This window comes from Podarcis vaucheri (genome assembly GCF_965113315.1).
Source record: "Podarcis vaucheri genome assembly, chromosome: 13".
In the NCBI taxonomy this organism is placed as follows: Eukaryota; Metazoa; Chordata; class Lepidosauria; order Squamata; family Lacertidae; genus Podarcis; species Podarcis vaucheri.
The window spans coordinates 4,413,820-4,429,666 of NC_138751.1; the positions used below are offsets into that span (position 1 = coordinate 4,413,820).

Here is a 15,847-nt window from a genome sequence, read left to right on the forward strand (position 1 = left end):
ATGTTTAACAGACCACTGTATTTTAACACTTTGTTGGAAGCTGCCCAGAGTGGCTGGGAAAACCCAGCCAGATGGATGGGGTATAAATAATTTATTATTATTATTATTATTATTATTATTATTATTATTATTACAGTGGTACCTCAGGTTACAGACTCAGAAAAAGTGCTTCAGGTTAAGTACTTTGCTTCAGGATGAGAACAGAAATCGCACTCTTGCGGTGCCACGGCAGCAGGAGGCCCCATTAGCTAAAGTGGTGCTTCAGGTTAAGAACAGTTTCAGGATAAGTACGGACCTCCGGAACGAATTAAGTACTTTACCCGAGGTACCACTGTATGCAAAACTAAATTTAAAAAATGAGAAAGGAAAAAGCTCTCCACGGCAACTTCTGAGGCCCTGATTTCTTAAAATAAAATACAAAATTCTCTCTTTTTAATTTTTCCTAGCCCCCACGTGATGTCTGGCCCCACCTGGCTCCCCCCGAAACAGGTAGGGGTCCCGGGACAGGCTGGGGTCACAGTTTCTGCTCCGGCCGCCTTCAAGCCCCAGAAGAGTTTTGCTTCTTCTCCCGGTGCCCCCCAACCCACCTATGGGTCTCTGGAGGCCAACGGGACGATGAGTGTGCCAACGCAGTACCTACCCCCCGTGCCAGGTAAGGTGGCGGCGGAGAACGCCAAGGAATTCTTTGCATGGCTGCGGGTTGGGATGGATGACCTTTGGGTGTCCCTAACAACTCTGCAATTCCAGGATTACCATATTTAAATCTTAGACTAGCTTTGGAAGTGGGTATAGGCTGTAGGGTTAGAAGTAGAAGATAGTGCATTTTAAAATAGTATTACCGTATTTTTCGCACCATAGGGCGCACCGGAGCATAGGGCGCACCCAGTTTTTAGGGGGGGAATTCAAGGAAAAAAATCTCTCCCCCCCCCCCGCAGCCCCAAAGAGCAGCGTACAGGCTGTACACAACCTCTCCCTGCCGGAGGGGTTGCGTGCAGCTATGGATCAAGCCAAGGCAGCGAGCGGGATGGATTCTGCTCGCTGTTTTGGCTTCCCCCTGCGTGGCGCTAAAGAATCCATAGCCCCGTGCAGCCTCTCCTTGCTGGAGGGGCTGCACAGGGCTTTTCTGGCTTTACTGGGAGGTGGGGGGATTCCCTCACCTCTCGCAAAAGCCCGCAGAAGCCGCGCAATCCCTTTAATGAGATCGCGGCTTCTCCTGGCTTTTCTGGGAGGTGGGAGAAGGGACTGATGCCGCCAGTCAGTCCCTTCTCCCTCCTGTTGAAAAGCCCGCAAGAGCTCACGGAGCTTGTGTGCGGCTCTTGGGGGCTTTTCCCGCCTGCCTCCCCCCTGCATTCGCTCCATAGGACGCACACAACATTTCCCCTTGCTTTTTAGGAGGGAAAAAGTGCGTCCTATGGTGCGAAAAATACGGTATTTGTAAGTGATAAAATGTGAAGATTTTTATGGTTGAATTAAGCGGGATTTTTTAAAAAAAATGGTTAGAAATTATGATATATGTAAACGGCTAAAGATGAGGTAAAATGAAAATCAGATAGTGGGGACTTGGGAAAGCCCACCTAGCAATGTTTAGAAAAAAATCTGCTTTGAGCAGATCCTAACTGGCCGGAAGCTGGAAAAAATCTTATTCCTACCGAACCTTTGGAACTTCCTGACTCTTGATAACAAGCAGTTTCCTCCACAGTCTTCCTTCTGGCACCTGCTAAAAAAAACATTCACGTTCGGGCAAGCCGACCCAAACGCTTGTGAATCTTAACCTTTCTGGGCCTTTTTTTGCGTGTTTTTAAACCGTCGTTGCAAATTGCGAATCTTTTCCCAAACCTCTTTGAGGCGTTACTTCTCTCATGCAGTCAAGGGGTGTGTAACGTTTTACTTAATAGGCGAAAAATAATAATGTGTGTATTTGTATAATAATAAAATTGTGTATTTTCTGAAACCTCTTTGAGGCGTTGCTTCTCTTAGGCAGTCAAGGTGTGTGTAAGGTAAAGGGACCCCTGACCATTAGGTCCAGTTGCGGACGACTCTGGGGTTGTGGCGCTCATCTCGCTTTATTGGCCAAGGGAGCCGGCGTACAGCTTCCGGGTCATGTGGCCAGCATACTAAGCCGCTTCTGGCGAACCAGAGCAGCGCACAGAAACGCCGTTTACCTTCCCGCCGGAGCGGTGCCTATTTATCTACTTGCACTTTGACGTGCTTTTGAACTGCTAGGTTGGCAGGAGCAGGGACCGAGCAATGGGAGCTCACCCCGTCGCGGGGATTCGAACCGCCGACCTTCCGATCAACAAGTCCTAGGCTCTGTGGTTTAGACCACAGCGCTACTTGTGTCCCTAAGGGGTGTGTAAAGTAAAGGTAAAGGGACCCCTGACCATTAGGTCCAGTTGTGGCCGACTCTGGGGTTGCGGCGCTCATCTCACTTTATTGGCTGAGGGAGCCAGCGTACAGCTTCCGGGTCATGTGGCCAGCAGGACTAAGCCGCTTCTGGCGAACCAGAGCAGCGCACGGAAATGCCGTTTACCTTCCTGCCGGAGCGGTACCTATTTATCTACTTGCACTGGCATGCTTTTGAACTGCTAGGTTGGCAGGAGCAGGGACCGAGCAACGAGAGCTCACCCTGTCGTGGGGATTCGAACCGCCGACCTTCTGATCGGCAAGTCCTAGGCTCTGTGGTTTAGACCACAGCGCCACCCGCGTCCCTAAGGGGTGTGTAAGTTTTATTTAATAGATGGAAAACAATAAACCTCCCTCTTGGTTTCTTCTCTTCTCTCCCCCCCCCCCCCATTCGTTTTCTCCAGGCACTCTGCCCCATGTTCACGACGCCACCGGCGACCATCATTACCCTTCTGCAGGCGAGAGAGGATCTGGGGGTTCCTGGGGCAGCGCTTCTCCTCCTGGGTACCCCTTGCAGGTAAGCTGGCCTTGCAGGTGGGTTTGCGCGGTAACACCAGGTTATGGGATTCGCCAATTCCCCAAACCCCATTGGACTAGGATCAGATTTCTTGTGAGATCTGAGGACTAGCCTGACGGTCACTGTTATGATTTATTTGGTGCCTGGCTCTAGATCAGTGGTCCCCAAACTAAGGTCCGCGGGCCGGATAAGGCCCTAGGGACTCGTTTATCCGGCCCGCTGCGACGCCCGCTGCCGCCGCCCGCTCTTACCGGCGCTGCGCTGCGCGCCTGCCCACTTCCGGGTCAGAGGAGCACCGGAAATAGTTTGCGCGCATGCGCAAGTGTTATTTGCGCATGGGCAAGTGTCAGTCAATCAGTCACTAGCTGAACTGGGTTCCACACAGTCGCAAAAAAACCCCAAATTAATCGAAAAAGCCTCAAAAACAAAAACACAAAATAAATAGCAAAAACAAAAGCGCCAAACTTAATCCGTTCTAGAAGTCTGTTTGACTTCTGAAGTGTTTGAAAACCAAGGCACAGCTTCTGATTGGTGCAGGGGCCCCAGAAACAATAGCCGATAGCCATATCGGATGTTCGGCTTCCGAAAAACGTTCGGAAACTGGAGCACTTCTGGGTTTTTGGCGTTTGAGAACCACGAAGGCGTTTGAGAACCAAGGTGCCACTGTACTGAAAAGGGGCCAGTGCTCCTGAGTCCCTTGACCAATAATTGTTTGCCAGGCAGAAATCCACATGGTGCAGCTCTGGCTGTGGAAAGCCGCCACCCACTCAGTTAAAGCCCTTATTTTGTCTGCTCCCTTACATCCCAGCTCAGTCCCTGGCATCATCTGCAGGGATGAGTTGGCGAGGCTCGTTTGACAACAACGGTAACCCAAGCTCTTTGTGTCATTGGCCTGGTCCTGTGGGACTCTCTGCCACTGGAGATTCAGTGGGCACCTTCTTTTAAACACCGGCCGAAAACGCTTCTATTTCTCCAGGCCTGTGCAGGCGTTTAGGAACACTTCCTCCTGCAAGGCTTAACTGATGCGTGTTTAAAACCCCTTTTTCAAATAATAATAATAATAATTTATTCACACCCCGCCCATTTGGCTGGGTTTCCCCAGCCACTCTGGGCAGCTGGGGTTTTTATTTTATGGTTTTATCGCATGGCTTTATTCTTTTATTGCCACAAACCACTTTGAAGTATATATCTTTAGGATGTGGCAGTACATAAACAGTTTTATAGTTAAATAAATGCCCCACGACAGTGGAGTCTGTTTAACCCATATGCCCCAGTCCTGCTGTCAGGTGAGCGGCAGGTAAAGGTGTGTCAGCCGTCGCTGTGGAATCTGCTTGCGGTGTGCACAGAAAATGTGCAGGAATAATAGCTGTATATCTATCGCTTCGTATACAAAAAAAACCCCAAGCGGTTTATGTAAAACACAAGTAAGATAATTGGGGGAAAAGGAACCCAAAATGACGAAGGAACACGTTGGCAAGAAACTAGAGAAACTATTAATGAAACATTCAGTTAAATATCAATAAATAGCAAAATAGAGCAGTGCAATCTTACAAGTCTGGCAAGGCCTGCTTTAAAATAGATGGGTGTTTTAATTTCATTTCAATTTCAATTTGTATATTGCCTTTCTATATTACTCTCCGCAAGGTGGTTTGCAAGGTGTAGAAACAGCAAAATAGACAGCAAAGATCACACACCTAATAACAATCTGACCCGATACAAAAAAGTCACAATAACTTTAATAATATTAATAATAATTTATAATTTATACCCCGCCCATCTGGCTGGGTTCACCCAGCCACTCTGGGCAGCTCCGAACAGAATATTAAAAACAGGATAAAACATCAAACATTCAAAACTTCCCTAAACAGGGCTGCCGTCGGGAGTCTTCTAAAAGTCGGATAGTTGTTTAAAATAAACAACTGATATCAAATATTCAACAATCCACTAGAATATAAGAGTAAACCTTAAAGTGAAATATCAGCAAATAATAGTTAAACAGTTTACACTCATCCGTTACAATAAAAATTACTAAGCTACAATCAGTAAAAATAAGTCGCTGTGCATAAAATACCACAAAACATACAAAACCGGGTAAAGGATCAAATTGAGAAACAAGGACACACGACTTATAAAATTACCCTATTTTTCCACCCCCACGTATAAGACGACCCCTATTTTTTGAGCCCCAAATTAAGAAATAAAGAATTGCAGCATTCTGTGTATAAGACGACCCCGCAATTTTAAACTTTAAAAAATTGCGGGAAAATATAGTCTTATAAGCGGGAAAATACAGGTTGTTTTTTTTTTTACTTGGCCGCCGTTTCTGCCTCACAGAAAGGGAGAAAGGTGTTTGACCCCTGGCTACGCTCAGGTGAGAGTCCAGGATACGTTCACCATCCTTGGTTTAAAAGATTTTTGGTTGGGTTGGGACGATATAGGATTGGGGGGGGAGCAAATCCCATCCATAGCTGTCAGCTGTCCCTTATTTGGCGGGACAGTCCCTTATCCCAGCGCCGTGTCCCGCTGCTGTCCCTTATTGATGATGTCCCTTAAATTTCCCGGGTTTCAAAGGAAGCAGCTCCTCTCCCTCCCTGCTGGCCGGCCAGGGAGGAGGGAGGCTCCAGCTGTGTTGCTGGGCTGTGTTGCTCACCCAATAAGGAGTCTGAGAACGACTGGGGGGTGGAGCTTGCATGCCTTGTGCCGATCAAATCGGCCGCCTTGCCTGGGGACTCGCCTTTGCTCAGCGCTTCCCAGCGGAGAGGGAACGGTGGTTTTCCTTTCTGCATCCCCTTTGCCGGGTTGCTGCGCTGTGGGAACCGCGGCTTGAGGCTTCGTTTGGCTGCTGGCTGGGCTTTCTGCCTTTGGCTCAGAAGTTGAACATACCTGTGCCCAGAAAATCTCTTATTTTGGCTGCTGATCCCTTATTTTCGAGGCTGCTGGTCCCTTATTTTCAAATCTGTAAGTTGACAGCTATGCTCCCATCTCTTGCGCAATTAGTGCCAGCGCCGTCCGTTAAGAGTTTGGGTGTAATCTTCGATGCCTCCCTTTCCATGGAGGCACCGCTCGCAGCTATAACAAAGGTGGCATTTTTCCATCTTTCCATTTTCCCATAGAGTGCAGGATCAGGTTTAAGTCGCTGGTTTTAACCTTTAAAAGCTATATGACCTCAGACCCTCGTACCTACGGGACTGCCTCTCCTGGTATGTCCCACGGAGGATCTTACGGTCTTCAAATAAAAATATCTTGGAGGTCCCTGGCCACAGAGAGGTTAGGCTGGCCTCAACCAGAGCCAGGGCTTTTTCGGCTGTGGCCCCGATCTGGCGGAACGCTCTGTCAGAAGAGACTAGGGCCCTGCGGGACTTGACATCTTTCTGCAGGGCCTGCAAGACAGAGCTGTTCCACCAAGCCTTTGGCCAAGGCACAGCCTGACCCCCTCTCTCCTTCTGTAATCCTCATAGAGCTCTAACCCAATGGTTGTCATGAGTTTGATTCTGAATTGCCTCTAGAATGAATTGATTTTAGAATGTATTTTAATTAATTGATTGTGATTTTATGTAAACTGTGTCACTTTTACTGTTGTTAGCCGCTCTGAGCCTGGCTTCTGCCAGGGAGGGTGGGATATAAATAAAATATTATTATTATTATTATTATTATTATTATTATTATTATTATTATTAACCCAACTGTAGGGGAGATTTGGGGGGGGGGTTAGGAGGGGTCTCCCAGGCTTCAGAGCGGTTTCTCTCGCCACCCATCGGCCAATCGGTGCCAAGAGACCACCCCACCTCCGAAGCCCCAGATTTTTCCAGAAGGGGGCATCCCACCTGCCCCTCGCTCACCCTTCTCTTTTTGCCAACAGGGGGCGCCTCTTGAGCAAGGTCCTCCCCGACCCTCCAGCATCGACGTCCAGATAGACTCCCTCACCAGCATGCTGGCCGATTTGGAGAGTGCCCGGCAGCGCCGTGGCGAGAGGCAGGTGAGAGACACCGTCCGGGAATTCGGGGGGGCGGGGCAGTCAGAGGCGATGCCTACCTGCTGTGCCTACCCACCCTCGTAGAATAATAATAATAATAATAATAATAATAATAATAATATATTATTATTTATACTCCGCCCATCTGGCTGAGTTTCCCCAGCCACTCTGGGCGGCTTCCAATCAAGTGTTCAGTGGCGTAGCGTGGGTTGTCAGCACCCGGGGCAAGGCAAGTAATTTGCACCCCCTAACCCGTGGATTTGCGCCCCCTAACCTGTGGATTTGCCCCCCTAACCCTAACCCCCAGATGTTGCGGCCGGCCCCCCCTGCACCCCCCACGCTACGCCACTGGGTACCAGCATGAGTTTGACCAAACTGTGGGAGGCAGTGGAAGACAGGAGTGCCTGGCGTCAGCGGCGTAGCGTGGGTTATCAGCACCTGGGGCAAGGCAAGTAATTTGCGCCCCCTAACCCGGGGCAAGGCAAGTACAGTAATTTATTCTCCCAAGCAGCAGCAGCGAGGCTTCTCTTTCCCCTGCGCTCTCCTGGAGCTGCCTCTTTTCTTTCCTTTTTTCCCTTTCTCCAAGGCTTTTCGCTTTCTCTCCTTAATTGATTCCTCCTCCACACCGCAGCATTTCCTGGCTGCTTCCCCCCCCTTCCCCTCTCTCTCCTCCTCGCTCTGCTTGCCTTGCCCTGCCCTGCCTGAGAGCGCCCTGAGGAGACTCCACTCTCCTTTTTCACCAGGCGAGGTGGAAAAGTCTCTTCCCGCCCCCTCGCCAGACTCCCTGCTCGCCTCGGCTCACTACCCAGGCGGCCAGTGGAGAGAGAGCCGCAATTACCATAAAGCTCCTCTCCCTCCGGCTTCCTCTCCTTTTTTTGCCCGCGGCAGAAGGCTTCGCTCTCCCCCTTCCGCGACCTCCTCGCCAAGCCGAGCGAGCGCGGGCTCCCTAACCCGTGGATTTTAGTAGGGGCAGAGAGCTGCTAGTGCGAGCGCGCCCCCCGCCCATGTTGCGCCCGGTGCGGCCAGCCCCCCTGGCACCCCCCACGCTACGCCACTGCAAGTGTTACAAACAGTACAGCATTAAATATTTAAAAACTTCCCTAAACAGGGCTGCCTTCAGATGTCTTTTAAAGATAGGTTAGCTGCTTATCTCTTTCACATCTGCTGGGAGGGCGGATTCCACAGGGCGGGCGCCACCACCGAGAAGGCCCTCTGCCTGGTTCCCTGTAGCTTCACTTCTCGCAGGGAGGGAACTGCCAAAAGGCCCTCGGAGCTGGACCTCAGTGTCCGGGCAGAACGATGGGGGTGGAGACGCTCCTTCAGGACTACTGGGCCCTTGAGGCCGTTTGGGGCTTTCAAGGTCAACACCAACACTTGGAATTCTGCTTGGAAACGTCCTGGGAGCCAATGCAGATCTCTCAAGACCGGTGTTATGTGGTCTTGGCGGCCACTCCTAGTCCCCAGTCTAGCTGCTGCATTGTGCATTAATTGCAGTTTCCGGGTCACCTTCAAAGGTAGCCCCATGTAGAGCACATGGCAGTAGTCCAAGCGGGAGATAACCAGAGCATGCGCCACTCTGGCCAGACAGTCTGCGGGCAGGAAGGGTCTCATCCTGCTGGTGGACAGCTGTCCTGGACACAGAACTGACCTGCGCCTCCATGGACAGCTGTGAGTCCAAAATGACTCCCAGGCTGCGCACCTGGTCCTTCAGGGGCACAGTTGCCCCATTCAGGACCAGGGAGTCCTCCACACCTGCCCTTCCCCTGTCCCCCAAGAAGAGTACTTCTGTCTTGTCAGGATTCAACCCCAATCCATTAGCCGCCATCCATCCTCCAACCGCTTCCAGACACTCACACAGGACCTTCACCGCCTTCACTGGTTCTGATTTAAAGGAGAGGTAGACCTGGGTATCATCTGCATACTGATGGACTCCCAGCCCAAACCCCCTGATGATCTCTCCCAGCGGCGGGAATCTTTTGCCCAGTGTGGGTCTCGAACTCGCAACCTGGAGATTCAGAGCTTCCTCCCTGGGTTTACCTGTAGCACAGCTACCAGCATTGCTCGTATCATTCGCCAGTTTTGTCCTGGTCCCTGATCCATGCCCCTTCTTCCCCCCCACAGAATTTGGAGCCTGCTCCCTTCTCCCACAGCCTCCCTCAGGCTGGCATCGCCAAGCCCGCCTCTGCCTACAAACCGGGCCCTTCCGGAACCTTCTCCGCCCCCGCCAAGCCTCCGGGTTTCGACGCCTACGCCAAGAGCGCCGCTTACGGCGGGCAGCCGGCCCCTGCCCCGTACGGCGGTGCCGCCGTCTCCGGGGACCCCTACACCGCTGGCTACCACCGGCCGGGCGCGGCCGCCAAACCGTACCCTCAGCCCATGCCCGCCTCGTACGCCACGGCTTCCTCGTCCGCCGGCCCGCCCTTCAACGTCCAGGTCAAGGTGGCGCAGCCGGTCGCCGGGTACAACCAGCCCCAGCGCCGGGCGGAGCAGGCGTACGGCCCGCCATCCCCCCGGCTGGGCTACCGGGCGAAACCGCCCCCTCAGTACGCCTCGGAGGTGGGCGGCCGGCCCCGGGGCCACGACGCTGAGCCCTGGTACCCGGAGCCGCCATCGTACGGCCGGCGGATGGCCGAAGGGGAGTTCTACCCGGGGCCTGGCAAGGCCGGGGCACCGGTGGGGCAGTACCACCCCGGGTTGGCGAAACCTGGCAAGGAGGAGATGGCGGTGGCTTCGCAGATGCCGCCGCCGGCGGGCGGAGGACTGAGGTTTCAGCACCAGGTAAGAGGAGGGCCCTGGGGGGAGGCGGGCGAGGGCCATTTGTACGGGGGGGGGGTGTCCTGTGTTCGAGTCACAAGAGATTCTGGCAGGTTTTATTTTGTTTTCCCGTCAAGAGGAGAGAGGGGGTATTGCAGAGGGCGGGAACAAGAAGCTTCCGTTTCTGAACTGCCCTGGGGAACTTCAGAGGAAGGTGGGGCATGCAAATTTAATAAACAATCGTTATCTACCTGTCTGTATCTGAACTGCCCTGGGGGTCTTTGGATGAGGGACAATATAGAATCATCATCATCATCATCATCATCTGTCTATGTCTGAACTGCCCTAGGGTTCTTTGGATGAAGGCAGCATACAAATTTAATTAATAATTATTTTTTATTACTGTTGTTGTTGTTGTTGTTGTTGTTGTTGTTATCTGTCCATGTCTGAACTGCCCTAGGGTTCTTTGGATGAAGGCAGCATACAAATTTAATTAATAATTATTTTTTATTACTATTATTATTATTATTATTATTATTATTATTATTATTATTATCTGTCCATTCTGTCCATGTCTGAACTGCCCTGGGGTTCTTTGGGCGAAGGGCAGTATACAGATTTAATCAATAATAATCTTTATGTATCTATCTATCTTTCTTTATTGGCAGTTCTCCAGCAGAGGCTGGCTGGCTTCCCCCCATTAGCGATTCTTTAATTCTTTAGCTGCGATTGCCGCGTTGCAGGCGGGTTGGGCTGGATGACCTTTGGGGGACCCTTCCTTACTCAACGATTCTGCAGTATTGTTGAGCTGGGAAAGGTTCCGCAAAGGGCAGAGCCGGAAGGATCAAGCGGAGGGAGCGACTCCCCTAGGAAGAAAGGGCTGCAGTGTTTGCAATATTTTTTTAGTTTGGACCAAAGGCATGTAAGGAGAGACACGTTAAGAGGTTTATAAAAGTGACCGTATGCTGGAGGAAGCGGGAAAGTTCCCTCCTTCTTTCTCGTAGCTCTAGGACTGGTGGGCAACCAGCGAAGCTGGATGTTGGGAGATTCGGAGCAGATAGAAGACGCTCCTCCTTTGTGCTGGGCGTAGTTAGACGGTGGAACTCCCTGCCACAGGAATGAGCACCAACCTGGTTGGCTTTAAAAGAGGATTAAGCAGATTCAAGAAGGAGGAGAGGGCTATAGATGGCTTGAGAAGGGAGGGGGGCTCATGGTTCTTTCTCTCTGCCCTCCATCTTGACCCACCAGGTTCCCCCCAGCCGCCCCGAAGAGGAGCTGGACCGGCTGACGAAGAAGCTGGTGTACGACATGAACAACCCTCCGTCGGGCGAGTATTTCGGTGAGGTTTTTTTTTGGCACCCCAAGAGATGACAACCACTCGGTGGCATGGCTTCAGAACCGGGTTCCGCAGAGGCTGAGAGGGGAGGGGGCGGTCTGGTCGGCAGCTGTGTCCGTCTCGGCTGTCGGTGGAGCCTCCACGGCAAGGAGCAGTCTATCTGCAGACAGGAGCTGGGGAACCCTTCCCTTGCCTGAAGTCAGGCTGGGTTGTAGAGAGTTGCTGGCAGGGGCATTTTGGGGGAGCGGGGACCCCGGAAAAGGCCTCCGAACGCGCTCCTTCCTCCCTGACAGGCCGCTGCGCCCGCTGCGGGGAGAACGTGGTTGGCGACGGGACGGGCTGCGTGGCCATGGACCAGGTCTTCCACGTGGAGTGCTTCACCTGCGCCACCTGCCGATGCCGCCTGCGCGGGCAGCCGTTCTACGCCATCGACCGCCGCTCCTTCTGTGAATCCTGCTACGTCGTGAGTGGGGCAGCGGGGGTTAGGGGGTCCTGGCAGGTGGGGGGGGGTGCAGTCTCGCCAGAGTGGCCTTGAGAAGGAAGTCAATTCTGTGTCCAGGGCAGGTGTCTACCAGCTCCATCTGGTACGCAGGATGAGACCCTCCCTGCCCGCAGACTGTCTCGCCAGAGTGGTGCATGCTCTGGTTATCTCCCGCTTGGACTACTGCAATGCGCTCTACGTGGGGCTCCCTTTGAAGGTGACCCGGAAACTACAACTAATCCAGAATGTGGCAGCTAGACTGCGGCTGCCGAGACCATATAACACCGGTCCTGGGAGACCTACACTGGCTCCCAGGACGTTTCCGAGCACAATTCAAAGTGTTGGTGCTGACCTTGAAAGCCCTAAACGGCCTCAAAGGCCCAGTAGACCTGAAGGAGCGTCTCCACCCCCATCGTTCTGCCCGGACACTGAGGTCCAGCTCCGAGGGCCTTCTGGCGGTTCCCTCCCTGCAAGAAGCCAAGTTACAGGGAACCAGGCACAGGGCCTTCTTGGTGGTGGCTCCCGCCCTGTGGAATACCCTCCCACCAGATGTCCAGGAAATAAACAGCTATCTGACTTTTAGAAGACATCTGAAGGCAGCCCTGTTTAGGGAAGCGTTTAATGTTTAACAGACCGCTATATTTTAATACTTTGTTGCAGTGGCTGGGGCTATACCCCAGATGGGCAGGGTATAAATAATAAATTATTATTATTGTTATTATTATTATTATTATTATGCACATTCTGTAGGTTGAAACCCTCTTTCCCTCCTCTCGCCAGGTAACCCTGGAAAAATGTTCTATGTGCTCCAAACCCATCATGGACCGGATCCTGCGAGCGATGGGGAAAGCCTACCACCCACAGTGCTTCACCTGTGTGGTTTGCCATCGCTGCCTTGATGGCGTCCCGTTCACGGTCGATGCCACCAGCCAAATTCACTGCATCGAAGACTTCCACCGGTAAATCTCTCCCCCCCCCCCATTTTTGCTAAATGGAACTTTATTGGATGGGGAGGGGGGGTTCGTGGGCACCCGTGGCGCTGTCCTCCCAGCATGCTTTGGGGTTTGGAGCAGATGGTAACTCTGATTCGCCCACAATTCTCCCTAAAGTCCAAAGTTTTACATCCATTTGAAATACAGCTTTTAAAACCTACAAATTGCCCTATCTTCCAGGAGTTTGTCTCATCCTCCTTTAACCCCATCCATGTTGGTGGGCATCTCCTGTGGCAGGGAGTTCCGCAGGTTTGACGACGCGCGGATATTCTCCCTCCTCTAGCAGATCTGAGCTAAAAGCGGGAGAAAATTCGCTTCTAAATGCCTTAATCCTTGTCTCCACCCCCCCCCCCCGGCAGGAAGTTTGCCCCCCGGTGCTCAGTTTGTGGTAATGCCATCATGCCAGAGCCTGGAAAGGAGGAGACCGTGCGAATCGTCGCCCTGGACCGCAGTTTTCACATAGGCTGCTACAAATGCGAGGTGAGACCACTTTGGCCGGGCTCCCGGTCTCTTTGTCCAGTCCTCTTCTGAGGCCATCCAGGTTAGTGGCCATCCCTGTCTCTTGTGGGAGGGTGTTCCGCAGGTTAACATTATGCTCTGTTGGAGAGGAGGAGGAGGACCTCTGGTTGGGGGACACCTGTGTTCCTTCTTGGGTAGTTTGTTCCCTTTTGGTCCCCACCTGCACTCCGCACTCACCTGGGGCTTCTAGAAGCTTCCGCGTGCGACGGCAGCCACAATACCCAGAAACGGCTTTGACTGGCCGGCTAAACCAGGTGAGAGGAGCTGATGGGTCTCAAACCCATGCTTTCCTTTGGGCCACACCTGCGAGGCCGAGAGGGGGGTCTGGTCATCTGGGCAGCCCAGGACCCCCAGACACACCTGCGCCTGCGGGGGGGGGCGGGTCACTTCAGTGCTGCTGATGCAGGGGTTTGACTTTCCCCCTGGAGGCGCACTCCGTTGTCTCTCGAGACGGACGGATACCAGCCACCAATTCTCTTCTCTCTTCCCTGCCAGGAGTGTGGGCTGCTCCTCTCCTCGGAGGGCGAAGGCCGAGGCTGCTACCCGCTGGACGGCCACATCCTTTGCAAGAGCTGCAGCGCTCGGCGGATCCAGGAGCTCTCCTCCAAGATCACCACGGACTGCTGATGGCTTCTGCCTCCCCTCCGTCTCCTTGTTGGTTTTCTCTATGGGTTTCCGCCTCCTCAACTGCTCACATTTTGCACCCCACTTCCTGTTGCCTTTATCACGGAGTTGTAGGCGGTTGCGATAGACAACCCGTTGGGGCCTTTCCAACCCTTCTGTTCTAGGAATTTCTTGACGTTCATTTCAGCCCTCTTTTCCTTTGGCCATAGAAACCCTTGCTGTGTGTCTCGGGGGCAGCAGCAGTGCATCTCAAGCCCCTAACTCTCCCTAACTTTTTCTCCCTGCTGCCCCACTTTCCTGTCCTGCCCTGGCTGCCTCCCTCCCTCCTTCCCCCCCTACCCCCACCCCAATTCTCCTCTGCGGGTTGGCGGCTTCGAACATCAACCCTGCATTTCTCAAAGTGGAAGCGGATTGTGTCTGTCTTCGCTCCGTATATATCTGTCTTCGCTCTGCATATCTCTGTCTTCGCTCTGCATATCTCTGTCTTCTCTCTGCACCTCTCTGTCTTCTCTCTGCACATCTCTGTCTTCTCTCTACCACCAGCCCCACCATTTCCCTGCCTTGAGGGCTCCCCTAAACCTATAAGCTGGTCTTAGCTATGTGCCATCTCCCCTCTCCCCCCCCCCGGTCAGTTACAGCAGCCTTAACCAAGCAGGTGCCGTCCAAATGCTTTGGCCTACAACTCCCATCAGCCTCCAGCTAGCTGTGCTGGCTGGGGGTTGGTTGGATTGGAATCCAGAACACTGGAGGGCAGCAGCAGCAGCTTAGAAAAAGGGTGAATTTTACTATAATACCCTTCCTCGCTCCTCCACCATTGCCACTAACTGAGGGAAATGGGATATCAACATCGGGGTCTATATCCCTAGCTCTTGGTTTTATTTGTTTTAATAATTCCTCAAGTTCCTTCTCTGTGTGTGAGTGTTTTTTTTAAAGGATGGGTATTTTTTAAAAATACATTAAACTCCCCACCCCACAAGCGTCTTCCCCCAGGGCGTGGGGCATTGCGTTCATGTGCGTTATGTGTCAGAATTTAATTAAAGATGTGTCAAACTTCACCTTGTGTCTGCTAATTTGGGGGGGGGGCTTTTGCTGAACTGCCCCCCGAACCCAACCCAGGGGACCGGGAGAGCTGTTACCTGGGCTCGGATTGCAGCAGCCGGCAAATTATTTACTTATTTCATAAAATATATTACTCCACTTGATTGTGTTGAAAAACAACAATGAGATAAAAATAATTTTGATAATTTTATTATTTGTACCTCGCCCATCTGGGTGGCCACTTTGGGTTTTCTGAGTGAATGAAACGATCAGTCGAAACAACTCTTTAAAACATTCAAGTGATGAAATCGGCAGCAAACTGGAATCTGGATTAAAACACATCGGCGTTCTGCACACCTTGGGTAGCCTTGTCTAAACGAGAATCGTTTGTGAAGCGCTGAAAAGAGCACAGCAAAGTTTCTTGCCTGATATCAATAAGCAGAGAGTTCCAAAGTGTAAAGGACCGATCTTTTGCAAATTTCGGATCTGTGGCAGCTCTCGCCGTGATCTCGCAGGTAAATTATTCCCATCAGGTTGGGGACAGACGTGGTGATTCAGCTGGGCCTGGACAGTGGAGGTGGGATATACTGCAAGCAGAGGTGTTGAGGTCTGGATATGGGGGTGTCAGAGACCCATATATCTGCAGCAGGGTTCCCATCTCCAGCACCCCAAAGCCACTCTATTGGCATGAAAACTGAGCTTTTTTTAGCCCTTGAGAAGAAAGTCAATTCTGTGTCCAGGGCAGCTGTTTATCAGCGCCATCTGGTACGCAGGATGAGACCCTTCCTGCCCGCAGACTGTCTCGCCAGAGTGGTGCATGCTCTGGTTGTCTCCCGCTTGGACTACTGCAATGCGCTCTGCGTGGGGCTACCTTTGAAGGTGACCCGGAAACTACAACTAATCCAGAATGCGGCAAAAAGACTGGTGACTGGGGGCGGCCGCCGAGACCACATAACACCGGTCTTGAAAGACCTACATTGGCTCCCAGTACGTTTCCGAGCACAATTCAAAGTGTTGGTGCTGACCTTGAAAGCCCTAAACGGCCTCAAAGGCCCAGTATACCTGAAGGAGCGTCTCCACCCCCATCGTTCTGGCTGCTGCCAGCCTCCCCCTGCGATTCCATTGGCTGCCTCCTTACAGGGGAGGGGGAAGAGATTTATAAAAGGGGTGTTCCTGGCACCTGCTGCCCACTAAGGTGTGCCAGCTTGCC

At 52.3% G+C, this 15,847-nt stretch overlaps 1 protein-coding gene across 2 annotated transcripts; it reads left to right on the forward strand.

Annotated features, from left to right (window-relative positions):
* Nucleotides 1-372: 372 nt before the first annotated feature.
* Nucleotides 373-14,654, forward strand: TRIP6 (thyroid hormone receptor interactor 6). 2 transcript variants are annotated; one of them, XM_082197692.1, is made up of 9 exons: nucleotides 373-652; nucleotides 2,862-2,920; nucleotides 6,780-6,896; nucleotides 9,015-9,671; nucleotides 10,896-10,986; nucleotides 11,277-11,446; nucleotides 12,245-12,423; nucleotides 12,816-12,936; nucleotides 13,471-14,654. In XM_082197692.1, exons 1-9 carry the CDS (start codon nucleotides 457-459, stop codon nucleotides 13,600-13,602), a joined length of 1,722 nt encoding a protein of 573 aa, XP_082053818.1. In that variant the 5' UTR covers nucleotides 373-456; the 3' UTR covers nucleotides 13,603-14,654. The 2 variants fall into 2 exon arrangements, with proteins under 2 accessions (XP_082053818.1, XP_082053817.1); XM_082197691.1 differs by having other exon boundaries at nucleotides 376-652; nucleotides 2,808-2,920.
* Nucleotides 14,655-15,847: the final 1,193 nt, after the last annotated feature.